This window comes from Euleptes europaea, chromosome 5 (genome assembly GCF_029931775.1).
Source record: "Euleptes europaea isolate rEulEur1 chromosome 5, rEulEur1.hap1, whole genome shotgun sequence".
In the NCBI taxonomy this organism is placed as follows: Eukaryota; Metazoa; Chordata; class Lepidosauria; order Squamata; family Sphaerodactylidae; genus Euleptes; species Euleptes europaea.
In genome coordinates this window covers 36,171,367-36,187,198 of record NC_079316.1, presented here as the reverse complement: position 1 = coordinate 36,187,198, position 15,832 = coordinate 36,171,367, and the positions used below count along the sequence as shown (strand labels likewise).

Below are 15,832 nucleotides of genomic sequence, written 5' to 3'. Positions count from 1 at the left end.
TATCAGCAGAGGAGTATGTCCCACTAAACTTAGTAGAAAAGCCAACTGATGGGCATCTTGCACAAGAAAGATCTTCCCAAAAGCTGTGTTTCCCCCCAAGTAGTGCACTTCCAGTTTTAGAGATGGCAGAGGCGGGAAACCTTTCAGTCAACTGGAGGTGGGGGTGTTCAGAACAAACAATCATTGGGTGGGGAGGGTTAAACTCTGCCTGCTGATTCTCCCTGGCAAATGCTAATTGTCCCATATTAGCATTAAGAGGGACGTATGTGTGTTTTCCTTGCAGCATCTAGTTCCACCCTCTGCCAAAAAAACAGGCTTTGTTATTGTAACAACCAAAAAGAATGCTGAAGAGGAAAGGGGACTCCTAAGCTCTGTACTCTAGCAATGTCTATAGGTGTTCTCCAGATGTTTACATTACAGTCAATATTTGGTCATGGGACTGTGATTTCCTTGGTCTTCTTTCTTGTCTTTATCTGCCTCCATCCCCTGACCTTCTCAGAGAATCTGCTATAGCTGGGTCCCTGAGAACAGCCAACCTCATATATCCATTTTTATTTTGCTTGCAGGGAGTTGATGGTATCCCTGGGTATCAAGGCCCTAGAGGTGAACCAGGTTTTCAAGGACCTCCAGGCCGAAAAGGTATAATTATTTCTAAGAACATAATTATATCAAAAGCTGCACAACAGGGCCACCCTCTGACCAGGTAGCAGTTTCTACATACTTACCCCCAGTATTCCAAAAATATGACTTCACAAATAAACCAAAAGAAAAGAAAAATCCCAAACATCTGAAATCAGGATAGGATATGCTCCAGGAGGCACAGAATGTTGAGAACAGTCGAGATTCAGTGAAAGGACAAATGGGAGGGGTAATTGGCCTGCACAAACTCCTCAGAGTTTATAGAATCCTGGCAAGGGAGACTTGGGGGTGAGGGGATTTCCAAATAGTTTCTCCCTACCCCAGTTTGTTTCATTGTTTTCATTATGTTCACATTTTCACTGTTTGAAAGGGTTCATATTTTCTTCTCATGTATGCTACATTTCATGAATACAACTATATGTCTGGACTTTCCCATGTAAAACAGGGGGTGGAATCAAGGCAGCTCTGGAAAGGTAGTTTCCTGCAAGAATTCGGGACTAGCACCAGATTGTTAGAGCCTCGCTTTATTCCTCCATGTTTTTTCACGGCCAATTAACTCAAAGCAGGGTAATTGTCTATATAATGAGACTGAGCTGGGAAAGAGTATGTCATTATGTGGAATAATGGTGTCATTAATATTCACGGGACAAAATTAGCTGTGTTTTATGATATCAGATGTTCTTATTGGTATTTTTATTTTATTGGCATTTGTAGCAAGAAGCTCATCATTAGGAGCTATAATTACAATCATGCCTGACATTGTAAACAGCTGCTTCCTTTCCAGTACTAAATGAACTACAGTTTTTTTTTTTTTTGTAGGCATTCTAAATGCACAACACCCGGTGGATTTCTGTTAACACAGTATATGTTTGCCCTTGATATGGAATCTATAGCTAAAAGTCAGTGTCCAGACTACAGAATAGAACACATTATATTATCTCATGTGCACTAGTTTTCAAGTCATAATTTCTTATTTATTTATGTTATTACTACATTAACACTCAACTGTTCTTCCACCATGGAACCCAAAGCAGCATACATAAGTTTCCAATTCCATGGATATCTTCCATCCAGGCACTGAAGAGACCCATAGAACAATAAAAAAGGAGAATAAAACTCAACCAGATAAGTAGAGGGAGCTTCAGAAGTTGAGCTAGACTTTATCAGTGTGCTAGCGCCAATACGATTTATCACGGGTTGATGTACACACATCCGGAAACATCGTTAATTCTGTGCCAGACTGTGTGAGCAACTGTCCATGTGGCAAGACCCACGATTTGGATTAAGAGTTTACATCAAGCCACACAAGATATTAGATAAAAAATACCTCATAAATTGTATTTCCAGATGTGTTTTTAATTAGTTTCTGTATTTATGACCACTGAGGAAGGCCTATTCAGGCCAAAATGCATTTGGTCCAGTATTGGTCATTTATATTGAATGTATATCAGCTGGGTATAAGACGTTTGTAACTGGTATTTTATATGTAGCCTGCAATACAGGCCATGTGTGTTTTTAACTATTTTATAGTATACACCTTGTAATAAAAATAATTATTTTGTTATAGTTTATAGTTTATAGCTCAGTCTTTGAAGCTCCCACTGACCAGATCCATACCTTCCCATACCTTCCTCTAGGTTTCTGCATCATGTGCCTTATAGGATTGTTGTGCCTTCGAACTATTCATTTGCCTTTTGGCTTGCTTACATTGAAATGAAATGAAATTTTATGGATAGATGCTTAGATAGATGAACACTTGAACACTTGAAGCTGCCTTATACTGAATCAGACCCTCTGTCCATCAAAGTCAGTATTGTCTATTCAGACCAGCAGCGGCTCTCCAGGATCTCAGGCTGAGGTCTTTCACATCACCTACTTGCCTAGTCCCTTTAACTGGAGATGCCGGGGATTGAACCTGGGACTTTCTGCATGCCAAGCAGATGCTCTACCACTGAGCCACGGCCCCTCCCCCAAGATAAAACAGCTTCTATTCTTTTATGGTTCTGAGGCACTGCAGAGTTCTAAGAAGCTCTTGTGACAATTCCTCTTGCCCTCCAGGCATGTTCATATCGGGATTGGGCACCCTTGGACACATCTGCGGGGAGAGAATCAGGGACAAAGGGTACTGCCAACATTCCCTACCATATGCAGCCCAGCCACTGAAAGGGAGGCAAGGGCCACATATTTAAGGGGGATGGTTTGAGTGCAATGTGGCACCCCCCTTGTCCCCGTCCCCCCAGGCAACATTGTGATAACAGCTGTCTGGCTTTGAGAGCTAAATAGGAGTTTCTTGTCCTGTCACCCAAATTGTCCAAGAGAGTGTTTTTTGTAAAATGTCTTGCTTGATATGCATTGCACAATGACAAGAACCCTTTGGGCTGATCAAGTGGTGGGATTTAAAATGTGATGCTTGGGTTGTTAATTACAGCTCTATGCAGGTTAAGGAGAACAGTAAAAGTCGGTTATCTTGATGAGTATTTGAGTCATAACTTGGAGGACGCAGGGTGTTCCCTAGCCTTTAAGGAGCACCTGAGACTGGTCTCCTTTTGGGTCTGCCGACCTCATCTACCTAAGGCCTAACAGTTCAAGGGGTGGTAGCTAAACCTCCTTTGGTGTGTTTTTTGGATACTTGCTACTGCTCCATGGCTTGGGGTCAGACTGGGGACTTTTAGATAAGATGAGGCTGGCAGAGGCTGGGTCACCGCTGCATCAACTGAGAAGTTTAGTTACTAACACTGAAGGAAATGGAAGGGGCCACAGAGTTAAATAGATGTTACAGATCCATGGATTAATAAAGTTGTGGACCTTAACCCAGGAATCTCCATCTCACTTCACCTAACTGCACATTACCTTGTCTGTCATAAGCACTTTTAGTCAGGCATCAGTTGCAAGTTTCCTGCTGAGAACTGAATTCTCAATTGTGTGGCAGCCTGATTTGGATCAGGACCATGCACAGGGAGAAGGGCTGAAGGTACCTCCACCATCAAGCTGTTTCCCAGAACTGAAATAGCCTAGGACACTATTTACCACATTGGGGGCTCATATGTACTAATGGGATACGCATAGGTTTCCCCAGTGGGGCAAATAAAGCTTTCCCAGGGCCATTTGAGGTTAGGAAAACAGTGCAAGAGGAAGGCATCATCCATTCTTCCTGGACCCTGTGGTCCTAATCTGCACACATAGTATTTGAGAGACTTATACTAACCAGTATTACAACAGGAACCTATTATACCAGATGTTTGAGTAATTTACAACATATATACATGCCTGGTTGGGTTTGAACTGTTTGTATTTGTATTCATTAATGTATTTCTGTAAATGTGTGCAGGTTTACAAAGGGTTTTAATTAACCACTGAAGGCCCCATAGGCCGAAACGCGTTTGGTATGTGGTTATAGTTATCAACCTCAGGAAATGCCATTGTGCTATTTTAATGCTTTTAAATAATTTTAACTTTTATATAGCGCTTCTAATAAATTATACTTTCAGTATTTATACATAGACTTATATATATTTTCCTTTCACCCAACCTTGGGTACCCAGCTTCTTTATCTTCCTGCCAGAGTCCAATGTAGTGTGTGTGTGTGTGTGTGTGTGTGTGTGTGTAAAGTGCCATCAAGTCGCAGCCGACTTATGGCGACCCCTTTTTGGGTCACCACAAGTCAGCTGTGTCTTGAAGGCACACACACACTGACTTCAGCGGACTTAGAAGGGCCTAACTTTTTTTAGGATTGCACTGCACAGATTAGCTATGGGGATTCAATTGTATTCACAAATGCTGTGATGTTTATAACCAAACTCATGCTTAATTGTGTTGGGTTGTCTTTTCAGCAGAAAAAGGCAATCGTGGACCATCTGGACCAATGGGAGTGGCAGGGCCTAGGGGACCAAAGGGACCACCTGGTAATGATAGCCTCGGTCTATTTTTACATCTTAACCATTTGATATTTAATAAAAGGTAACCATTTCTTTGTTCATACCTTCATTGTTAGGTCAGCCTGGACCACCTGGGCATGCAGTCTGTTTCCCAGGAAATCCAGGACCACCTGGACCTCCAGGAATCCCAGGAAATCCAGGCGATCCAGGTCCCAAAGGGCTATCTGGACCACCAGGTATAAATTTCACAATATTTTCACATTAGACATGGATACTGCCAAGGGAAACACAGATAAAGAGGGAAATAATTAAGACTTTGGAACAATTCTGTGATAGTCGAGTAAACATTTTGCTGTAGGTCTTACTTCAAATGGGTATCATTTGTCATTGTAACTTGAGGACGTCAAATGTAACTCACGCAAGCAATCCCCAGTGAGTTTCATCTGAGTGTGGATTTGAAACTGGTTCTACTGTATCACACAGCCACTAGAATGCTGGCACAAGGTCACACATGTCAGTGGCCGAGAGGTAAGGTTTGTGTCTATATAGCTGGAAATTATTTATTCTAATGAATATCTCTGTGTCATTCAAAAGCTTGCACATCCCTGTCTTAGTGGCAGATAATCCAATATTTTAATATATAAACTGGCAAAGATAGATAACTCAATGTGGGGTTATAGCAGTTTGTAATCAACTTGTTTTATTTTTTTAATTGAATAGATAGTAGATTTTAAAGAAATAAAATCAATACTGGTTTGATTTTAATTTCTGTAACAGCCACATTGTCACTGTTTGGTATTACAAATCAAACAGTTTCTGCTGTCCCGCTCTTAGTTTCTTTCGAAAACTGACACTCATAAGAGATCCTTATTTATAAAGCTTGGGGGAGGGCTAGCATTCTTTTTTAAAAATAAAATCCAGATTTTCTCTATATTGATAAATGCTGTTTGTTGACGTGTTTTCCTACCTGAATCCAGGGCCTCCAGGTATGAAAGGTCAGCCAGGCAGACTTGGGATTTCCGGTAGACCTGGACCACCTGGGCCAAAAGGAGACAAAGGATTTAAAGGACAAAAAGGTACCCTCCAAGGGATAGGGGCACTGATTCATAAAACACTTGTTCTGAAGTAATACTATTGATTCCTTTTGCATTATTCCAGTGTTAACTATGTTGAGGACTCAAGACCTGAAACTCTTCTAGAGATCTTTTGCAGGATTTTAATTCATAGCCCATTTATAGTATATACCTTTATTTGAATGGTATAGAAGGGCTGCCAGAATCCTTTGTTTCTGACTGTAAATAATACAATTGTCCATCAGTGTGTGTGTTCCCTCATTATCAGATGGTATGTGATGTTGATATGGAGCATGCAAGCTTTTAGTGTCATCTGCAGTCCCAACAAAGAATCCCTCCGTTTTCAAGTCGTGTATCTAGTCAGATTTTGAATGGGGGTAAACTAGATGTGATACAAGACCTCTGTAATTAGGATCTCCTATGCTTTGAGTCACTGGGGGACTGTTTTTCCTTGCTTCTTCCACAGCTGCTGCTCTGAAGTTGCAGTTGGCTCCATGCTTCTCTCCTCCCTTGTGCTAATTGCAGATTCAGAGGAGCTATATAAATTGTGGAAGAAGCATGGGAGGAAAGGGTTAAACTCCCTCTCCAGTGAGACTTCATTAAAGCAGCCTTGTGGGGTTGCTAACAAGTTTCAAAAACTCTGTGAGATATCCTAATAATAGAACTCTTGTGTCAGATCTAGTTTACCCTCATTTTTCAGGAATGCTTGTTTACATTTTCCAGTGTCTCTTGTCAACATATACACAATATGCAGAACTGTATGGAGTGGGCGAGGGATCATGTAGGAATTCCCACATAAATGCCGTACTTTCCTGGGGGTCAGTAGCTCTAAACTGGGAAGCACCCTAGAATCTGCCTGCAGCCACCCATGATCCCATCTATCAGTTGTTGGCCACATGGGAGGGAATCTAACTGTAGAGAAGTGGAAATCATGCCATACTGGTAATGTATGAATCTCACCTCAGTTAAAAGTGTATATTGATAATTCATAAATGCAAGAACTGCTTCAGTTTATGATACTGTTTGCAATTAAAAAATCTTTTAACAACCAAAACTTGATCTGATATTGCAGTTGTCTTATCAAACATTTCTTAACATTTTAAAGAATTTATCATTTAACGAATCCATGCATGCCTCAAGTTCAAGGCCCATTATATATATGGTTTATAGGAGCAATGTTTGGACTGTGTCATAGCAATATTTTGCAGCATACTATGAAATGAATATTATATAAATAATCCAGCTCCTAGGTGTACTTGTTAAATATACTCTTTTCTGTCCAGCAGTGCCAAACAAAATATTTTGTTATTGCAGATGTATCTATTTAATATAGTATCTAGTTTTTAAGGGTTAAAATTATCTTTCATTAGTGGAAGGCCACTTCCACTATAGAGGGGGCAATTTTTGTCAGTTTCCCCACTTTGCATTCTACACTGTTCCTGTAGAGGGCTGCAGTAGGAAGGGGGAGGCAGGAAAGATCCATTCCACTACTTTAACAGATACATATGTACAGATAAGATGAAAGAATGTAAGTATATTTAGGGGATTATTTTGGCTCATTGGAAAGATCACTAAGGCACAGAGTTCAGGGAAGCCGTCTCTACTTATTGCAGTGGCCAGTTGCTCAAGATGGGATACATTTTTCATACTATAGCCACAGTTGCAGTCTTCATGTTTCATTGCACATTAAATTCATTGACACTTCAGACCTTTTACTTTAAAAGTAAACCACATTATTGAAAACTCAGTATATTGTATATGTAAAGTGCCATCAAGATGCAGCCTACTTATGGCGACCTCAGCAAGGGGCTTTCAAGGCAAGTGAGAAGCAGAGATGGTTTGCCATTGCCTTCCTCTGCAGAGCCTTCCTTGGTAGTCTCCCTTCCAAGTACTGATGCTGCTTAGCTTCCGAGGTCGGATGGGATCGGGCTATAGCATGCCACCTTCCCTCCCTCAGTGTAATACCACAGAACAAAACCAGGTTCCTCCATATTTAATTCTCCTGTTTTGATCTGGCAAACCTAACAAAGGATGTGAACTTTTCTTCTTTATCCACCATAAATCTTATGTCATCGAAAGGTCTTGATATGAGATTGAAATATTTGCACAAGAACACACACACAAAAAATATACTTTAATCCATTTATTTTTATTATTTTTTTCATTCATAGGTTTCCCTGGATTTCTTGGTTTACCTGGTATAAAGGGACCACCTGGAAACCCAGGAATATACTTACCTGGGACAGCAGAAAGCGGCTTCATCTTTTCACGTCACAGCCAATCAACCAAAATTCCCTTATGCCCGCCTGGGACCACTCAAATCTATAGCGGTTATTCTCTTCTTTTTGTACAAGGGAATGAGCAAGCACATGGGCAAGACCTTGGTACTTTATATAGATAAATATATTTATATATTTACTTCATTTATAGCCAGGCTTTCTTGGTGAAACTCAAGGCATATTATAATACAAAGAAACTCATCTAAAGCATGATATACAACAGTGCAGAAAGTGGGTTACAAAGGTAGATGACCATGCAGTAAAAAGCAAGGTGATATATACAATAAGCATTGCAATAACTTATTGATAAATCCAATTCTCAACATGGACAAATCTGTGGTTATTTAAATCCAGAGAGAGGACCATGAACAGAATAGATAGAAAAATGCCTCACATCTGCAGAAAAATGTGAAATGTAAAAAAAAAAAAAAAAAACATTGAGGAGTTAAAACGCAAAAGTGAAAGAAAAATAGGGCTAACCTAGCAACATGGCAGCAAACCAAACAGGGGGAAAAGATACCAGATGATAATTGACAGCTTTATAATCTTGTAAAGCCCCTAGGCGTTTCACTGTACAAGCTTGATCAGGGGGATCAGAGTTCCTATGTGCTGACTCTCTCCACAAATCAACAATACAAGTCAATTGCTGTGGAGAGAGGAATTGTGATCCGCCTGATGAAGCTTGTACAGCGAAATGCCTAGGAGCTTTATAAAATGATAAAGCTGTCAACTGTCACCTGTCATCTTTTCCCCTTTTTTGGAGTTAAAACCTATCAGAACAATAGAAGCAGCATTGTAGTTTTAAGAAATGAATGCCTTCAGTAACCATTGTTATGCAACCACACAGTATTGCGAGCCTTCATGCCTTGGTTTCTTTCAGTAAAAGGTATGGGGAGGTGAAAGGGGCCTGACAGCAACCACTGTTCAACTTGCTACTCACATGACTCACCCAGGCCTGACTGCTTGGTACTGTTCAACATCAGCCACCCCATGAAAGCCACTGTGTTGTATTGGTTAGAATATCAGACTAGGATATGGAAGTCCCGGGTTTGAATCCCCACTCTGCCATGGAAGGGATGGGAAAATGAGAGGCCCCCATTGTCCTTGCAGATTCCCCACTTGTTCCCTTATAAAAGCCATATCCTGAGTTGTTCCATTATACAACAGTTCTTATCTCTTTATAAAAATCTCCTCGTGGACATTTATGTTTTGCAAATCCTGCGAAATGACCTCCTCACGTAGGCCATTCCATACAGAGCAGGTCATTTTTACTACATAGGACAACTGCATCAACTTTACTGTGCAAAAACAAACCTCAAAACATTTAAGTAATTCTATACTTAATCTGTACTACTTTTCCTGCCAGAGGAGATGATGCATAAAGAACCAGTTCTGTACAACAAGCCTATTGTAGTTATTTCACCTGATAAAAATATCTAACTTGGAATCATACCTGACAGGAACTATTACTATAATGGGGACTTTGCACCTTCATTCCCCTTTTTCATCTTAATCCCCTCTATGCTAGTTGTTTCAGAAAGTTTGTGAAGGACACTACTAAAGCATGAGCTTCTCTTACATTCTACTGTTTCCCCTGTTTTTTTACTATAGCATCTTCATGCCTTGTTCAATTACACTTCCTTAATTATACTGCTTCCCAAGAATGTGTGGCTTTCCCTACAGGCATGTCTTTTATTGAGATTTTGCAACATTTCTGTACAAAAATGCTCATCGCAGCATCTCTTTTGACTTTTCTAGGAACAACAGGTAGCTGTCTTCAAAGATTTACCACCATGCCCTTTTTATTTTGCAATCCCAGTAATGTGTGTCGCTTTGCTTCTCGCAATGACTATTCATACTGGTTGTCAACTGCAGAACCAATGCCAGCTGATATGGCACCAATTTCTGGGAAAGCTTTGGAGCCCTATATTAGCAGGTAGTGTTTTAACACCTTGGGGTGTTCCTTCTTTGATTGTATTCCAGCACAAATATTTCTTTTCATAAGGGTATAACAGATTATGGCTTATCTTCCTAAACGCTATAGTATATCTAGTACAGTTTATGAAAAGTTAAATAAAGGGAGAAATTAAAATGACATTGTAACACCACAAAAACAATGTGAGTGAATAAAGTAACTTATTTGTTTTTGATTATTTTCAATCAAGTTACAGGTAGGGTTGCATTGTACACTTCAGAATGAACACAGCCAGAAGGTGTGTGTGGTTTTTTAAAAAATAATAATTGCATACTTGTACTTGGTTTACATATATCCTTTTAGTTTCAGAGTTTGAAAAAAAAACTCCCCTTGCAAAGTCCACTTTCCATTTGGACAGTTTTTTAAGGGGGTACGAAATGCTGCAATAAAGTTTGTGCAGCCACAGGATGCTCCAGCTCACATTCAGGTGCTTTCCTCCCATGATGCTTCTCTTTAGTGGTACCTCGCATTCCAGTGGTAATGTTCCAGAGAGAGAGACTTCATAGCCCTTATTGGCAGATGCTTCAACGCCATTTTTTAAAATGCCCCTTTTCATCCTAGTATCAGTGTGAGATCATAGTATAGCCAATCTTGGCTTCATGGTTTTGTCACTATTACTGCGGGGGAGGCTGTTTTGAAACAAAAATGGTTTCAAATGCTAGGTCGATCATCATCAGTGAAGCAGCACAAGGGAGTTGTAACATCCGATGAAGTTGATGGGCAGTAGATTCAGGATGGACAAAAGGAAATGCTTCTTTACACAACGAGTGATTACAATGTGAAATTCTCTACCAGAGAATGTATTGATGGCCACAGGCATAGTCAGCTTTCAAAAGGAATTAGACAGCTTCCTGGAGGATAAGTCTGGATACCATCTGACAACCGGGTTCCTAGCATGACTTCATACTTTCTCGAAGGAAAATATGTTTCATTGCAAATCTGCCAGTATAATTAGTAGGAAGTAGTATATTTTAAAGCCCTGATCAACAGCCACTTTGGGGCCCATTTTGAAACAGCAGGGGACAGGAAAGCAAAGCCTGCAAACAGCTCGACTGAGACTCCCTGCCCCCTCATCCTCCCCTTCATTCTCCCCAAAACTGGGACAGGCATTGAAAAAAAGTGAGAAGACTGGACTGAATAATGGGAGAAAGAGAAGCTTCCGTTTGGCGGGTCTCCATCTTCTCCTTTCCATTTGTCTTCCCTAGAAAAGCATTCTTCTCTCTCATGGTATGTTCTAGACATCCATTTCCCTCAGGCAGAAAGACTGACTGAAAGCAGGGCACCTAGGGTTGCCAGCCTCCAAGTACTAGCTGGTACTTTTGCTATTACTTCTGCTACTACAACTGATCGCCAGCTGACAGAGATCAGTTCACCTGGAGAAAATGGCCACTTTGGCAATTGGACTGTACAACATTGAAGACCCTCTCCAAACCCTGCCCTTCTCAGGCTCCAGCCCAAAAATTTCCAGGTATTTCCCAACCTGGACCTGGCAACCCTAAAGGCACTCCACCCTCTTTCACATAGACAGGTCTCTTTTTCTTCCTCCCAAACAGATTTTTTTAAAATGAGGGAAGAAGGAAAACTAGAGTCTGGGATGCCAGTCACAGCCTGGCAACCAGTGGAAAACCGGGGGGGGGGACATGGGGGGACACTGTCAGTGTGACAAAACTTTAGGAAGAAACCTGGAAGAGATGTCACGCCTCTCTAGGAATCAACAAAAACTCTGTGATAAAAGTCACCCAATGGCAATTTTTTAAGATTATTTTTCTCTCACCAGCCACAGCAGCAGCAGGAAATGGTTGCCAGGGATGTGGGACTTCCCAGCAGGGGCCTTGCAGCCCTAATTCAGTCTGTGGGCTGATTTGATTATCACTATCATAAGCTGTCTGGAACAGGTTCTCTGTAGAGGAGGCATAGACATTTTATAAAATAAATAAAAGGACTAGGGTCTTTTTTTTACCTAATAATTTTGTAACATTGTAGGTGCATTACCTGTGAAGGCCCCGCAATGGTAATAGCAGTCCACAGTCAAACAACTTCAGTCCCACCATGTCCTGAAGGCTGGCAGTCTCTTTGGAAAGGATTTTCTTTTGTTATGGTAAGAAAAATAAAAAAAAAACTTTCTACAGCTCTGAAAATGTAACATAGTGGCCCAGAAGGGAAAAAATTGTTTCTGAAATGCCAGCCACAGGGATATTCAAACATTGGGGCAGTAGAATTAAATATTTAATTTTTAAATTGTGCTTAAATCATAGGATCATCTGGAACAGAAATAACATATTGTGTGCTTACTGCAAATTACCAGCAGCCGTAGTAAACCCCTGAAGTGATTCGGTTCCCTAGTCACGTTTCTTTTGCAGGTAGAGTAAGGGCAGCTTTGTCCTTCTTAAATTATATAAAGCATCTGTCAAGGCCAAGCTATGACTCTCAGAAACCGTACATGGAACCAAGTCTGCAGCTAATGTTCTGTACAAGTCAGGGCCACTAAAGATTATTGGTTCAGGCTGGTAGTGATGATAAAGGGACTGTAATAGTGAGTGGGAGAGAGAAGCTGAACAAGTTTTTTGTAGCCAAAAAAGCAATTTGGTGTCTGGAGCTGTGTTAGAACATGTAGAGAATCTGATATTAGGGAAGGTAAAGGATGGAATCCCTACAAGCAAATTGGACACCAGCCTAGTCATCAGCTAAAAGGTAGAAGGGCTTTATTATTCAGGTTCCTGGTATTTATGTCTAATTAGATGATACAGAATTGACTTATTTGAAGTTGGGCTACTATGGTCTTAAACTAAATATTTTTTTCTGCAGCCTTTGCTGTATTTTTAGTGGTTAATAACAGAAGAGTTTTTTTCAGATAAAGAATCCTATATCTAATGCTGAACCTGGCCCCTATGCAGATTGATAGACCCAGAGAAGAGTGTTAGGTTCAGAGAATGGGGTATTTTTTCGCAAACCTGCCCCCCTCTAGGCTTGCTGGAAAAGGCAAACCCCCAAATGGTGTGGGGATTTCAATCCCCCCCAAAAGAGGCACATGGTCTGCATTTGCACAGACCACATACACCTGTTGTTAGCAGAAATAAGTAACTGTGTGAGCCAAACAAGCTGGTAGGGAGGGGAAGCCGCACCAGTGCTGCAGGCCAGCTGGCTGGTGAGTAGCTGGCCCAGTGGGTGACAGGAGATGGGTTCCTCCCCACAAGTCTCACAGAAGCCCATTTGTAATATACTATTAAAGTCCTTTTGGAATTCTTGTGCTACTTTTCATTTGATGATGGAAATTGACAATATTATCCTAATGTTAGCTAGCATCACCAATAAAAACCAGCCTGTGGCAACTCCACGTCATCCTTATAATGAGTACTAAAAATTCAAACAGGTTTCGACTCATTTAATACTTACTTGCATTAAAAAATACCATTGAACATGTTTTCATGGAAGAAATTTATCATTACAGTATACAGGTGCAGGCTCAGAAGCATCTGGACAAGCGCTAGCCTCCCCAGGATCATGTTTAGAAAATTTTTATGCCATCCCGTTTATAGAATGTCATGGCAGAGGGACGTGCAATTATTACTCAAACTCCTACAGTTTCTGGCTGGCTTCATTAAATTCAAGAAGAATGTTCAGGTATGCTGGTTTGTTTTCAAACAGGATCCATAGATGGCAAAGCAGAGTACAGTTGTTGCAAAAGTGACAACCATCTCCTACATTTCGGTACCAAAGGTAGTTTCATGTGTATTATACCCCCTGCAGGGTCCCTGCCTCATCCAGTCTATGACATCCATAGCTGCATAAAGGTCCTTGCTCAGCTATGAGGGCTTTCAGGGAAGGGAAAGAGGAAATAGCAGGGAAGGGGAAAATGAGATGCCCCACCTTGCAAGTCCCCTGCTTGTTTTTGAACAATTTCGTAATTTTGGGTGTCGCTAACTGCCTATCATTGTAAGTCTTGCCTGTTACGACTAATTAGTTGTTACTGAGCTGTCACTCTGTTTTAAGAAATGCTCATAACCCTAATTTTGAGAACTGAAAGGATTTCTTCTTTTTATAAAGAGATTTTATTCATTTTTTTAAGGAAACCATTGCCACAAACTGTGAAAGGTGGAGAACTGGAAAAAATCATCAGCCGCTGTCAAGTCTGCATGAAAAGATCAAACTAAACAAAACTCTGAGGCACAACCCCCCCCACAGCAAAAAAATTTTTAAAAAAAACCTTAAATTTTTTTCTGAACTTGTAATATGTTTTCACTGAAAACTAAACTGTATTTGTACTTGAAAATGCCAATGTTGTGCTATAAGGAAAAAGTGCAATATTTTAACTATTTTGTTTCAGATGGAATGCAAAGCACTTTCTCAAGGTAAATTGTTTATGCTGGCAGTACCACGGGGATTCTTCTTTCTGAACTATATCATCCCTGGGGCCACTTCAGTTATGAATTAAGAGGTGTTGGGCTTCTATCTGGAAAACAGAACTGCCGTGTTGGCGGTGGTTTTCCATTGGAAACAGAGCTGATAGCTGTGCTTTACATCATTGTTGTCAAAGCAGATCTTACTTAAACTGAAACTCTGCTACTACAGGGAACTGTAGTAAAAACAGCAAAAAACAAATAAAAAACCCTGCATGCATCTTTTTGATATTTCATCAAACACATGCCATCCTCACTAGTTGGTCTTTTCTCTGGCTGGGTAAATGGGGATAGCAACATTTTTGTTTCAGTGCATTAGCTATGTTTCTTGACTAGCTGGAAGTGCAACTTACAACATGAACTTGATTTTTAGTTCCACAAGTACAGTATATACTTTACATATTGTTGGATCCTTTACTGACTTCTTTGGGCCTTTGAGTCTTGCTTACCTAGGTCTGAAAAATGAAAATATTGAGGAAAGTGATTGTTGAAAGCTCTAATTTATTTCTGGCTGTCTTTTTATCGTTACTGAGACAAAACTAAGAATAACAGGCTTGTAAATGCCTCCCCACCCCCTGGTTAACAACTGGTAGCTGTGGCAAGTTAGACCAAAACTGAGAAACTTTTTAAAACTACGAAACAATTGGTTCTCTTTTCTTTCAGGTTGTTGGTGTACCAAATATAACATAGTGCAGTTGAACTAGTAATATTTGTTGTGATTATGTTGACTTATTTGCAAAGCAGGAGAACAATACTAAAAATGTGCATAATGTTCAGGTGAATTACACAGTAATAGTTCAATCAAAGGACCAACACCATGAAACTGCCTCATACTGAGTCAGATAACTGGTCTATTAAGTTCTCCAGGACCTCAGATAGCAGTCTTTCACATCACTTATTACCTGATCCTTTACCTGGAGATGCTGGAAATAGACCCTGGGACCTAGCATTGGATCCAACACTAATTCTGTTCTGCATGGTACCTCTGTCAGTGCACTAAATTGAAAGAGCTATTATATTCACCTCTATGAAGCTAACAATTATAATCTACACATTCAAGTTTTAGTGACTTAAATACTGGTTGAAAGCATCGGCTGAAATTATATTTCATCTTGTGAAAGCAAATCAGCCACACAGAGTAACATTTTGGCAGAGTTTCAAGTAATAGTAACTGCAAAAAGATTTACACTGAAACATTCAATTGAGTTGGATTGAGCTGTAGTCATTCTGATCCAACAAGGAAAACTCCCGTGTACCACTGATGTGAATTTGCATCTAGCTGGGAATGCAAGTCATAAACACCCGTCTGGTCTGCATTGAGTCTGATGGATAAATCTATTGGGTGATCCACATACCAATCTGGGGCCAGTAGTTGTAAACAGCAAAGCACACTGTCAGCTACGTCAGGGCCTTTATATAGAAATATAATATATTTTTAAAAGTGTAGCTCTGAATGTTTTATATTTTTAATGCTACACGTGAAACATTTTAGATGTCCACTGCATGTGATACTTGCACAAGTGACAGATTTAATATTTAGCCATAAAAATATCTCATTAACTTAACATAGTTATGCAAAGGCATGGTTGTAAAT

The 15,832-nt window shown here is 40.2% G+C and overlaps 1 protein-coding gene across 1 annotated transcript in view; it reads left to right on the top strand.

The window, feature by feature from the left end:
• The window catches only part of COL4A3 (collagen type IV alpha 3 chain), a 60,396-nt gene extending 46,404 nt beyond the window's left edge, over positions 1–13,992 (top strand). The window contains exons 40-48 of the mRNA XM_056849721.1: positions 567–639; positions 4,470–4,541; positions 4,631–4,750; positions 5,492–5,590; positions 7,759–7,971; positions 9,625–9,802; positions 11,825–11,939; positions 13,290–13,462; positions 13,908–13,992. Of these exons, the coding sequence (XP_056705699.1) occupies positions 567–639; positions 4,470–4,541; positions 4,631–4,750; positions 5,492–5,590; positions 7,759–7,971; positions 9,625–9,802; positions 11,825–11,939; positions 13,290–13,462; positions 13,908–13,992 (1,128 nt within the window). The remainder of the gene's footprint in view (positions 1–566; positions 640–4,469; positions 4,542–4,630; positions 4,751–5,491; positions 5,591–7,758; positions 7,972–9,624; positions 9,803–11,824; positions 11,940–13,289; positions 13,463–13,907) is intronic.
• The last annotated feature ends 1,840 nt before the right edge of the window (positions 13,993–15,832 follow it).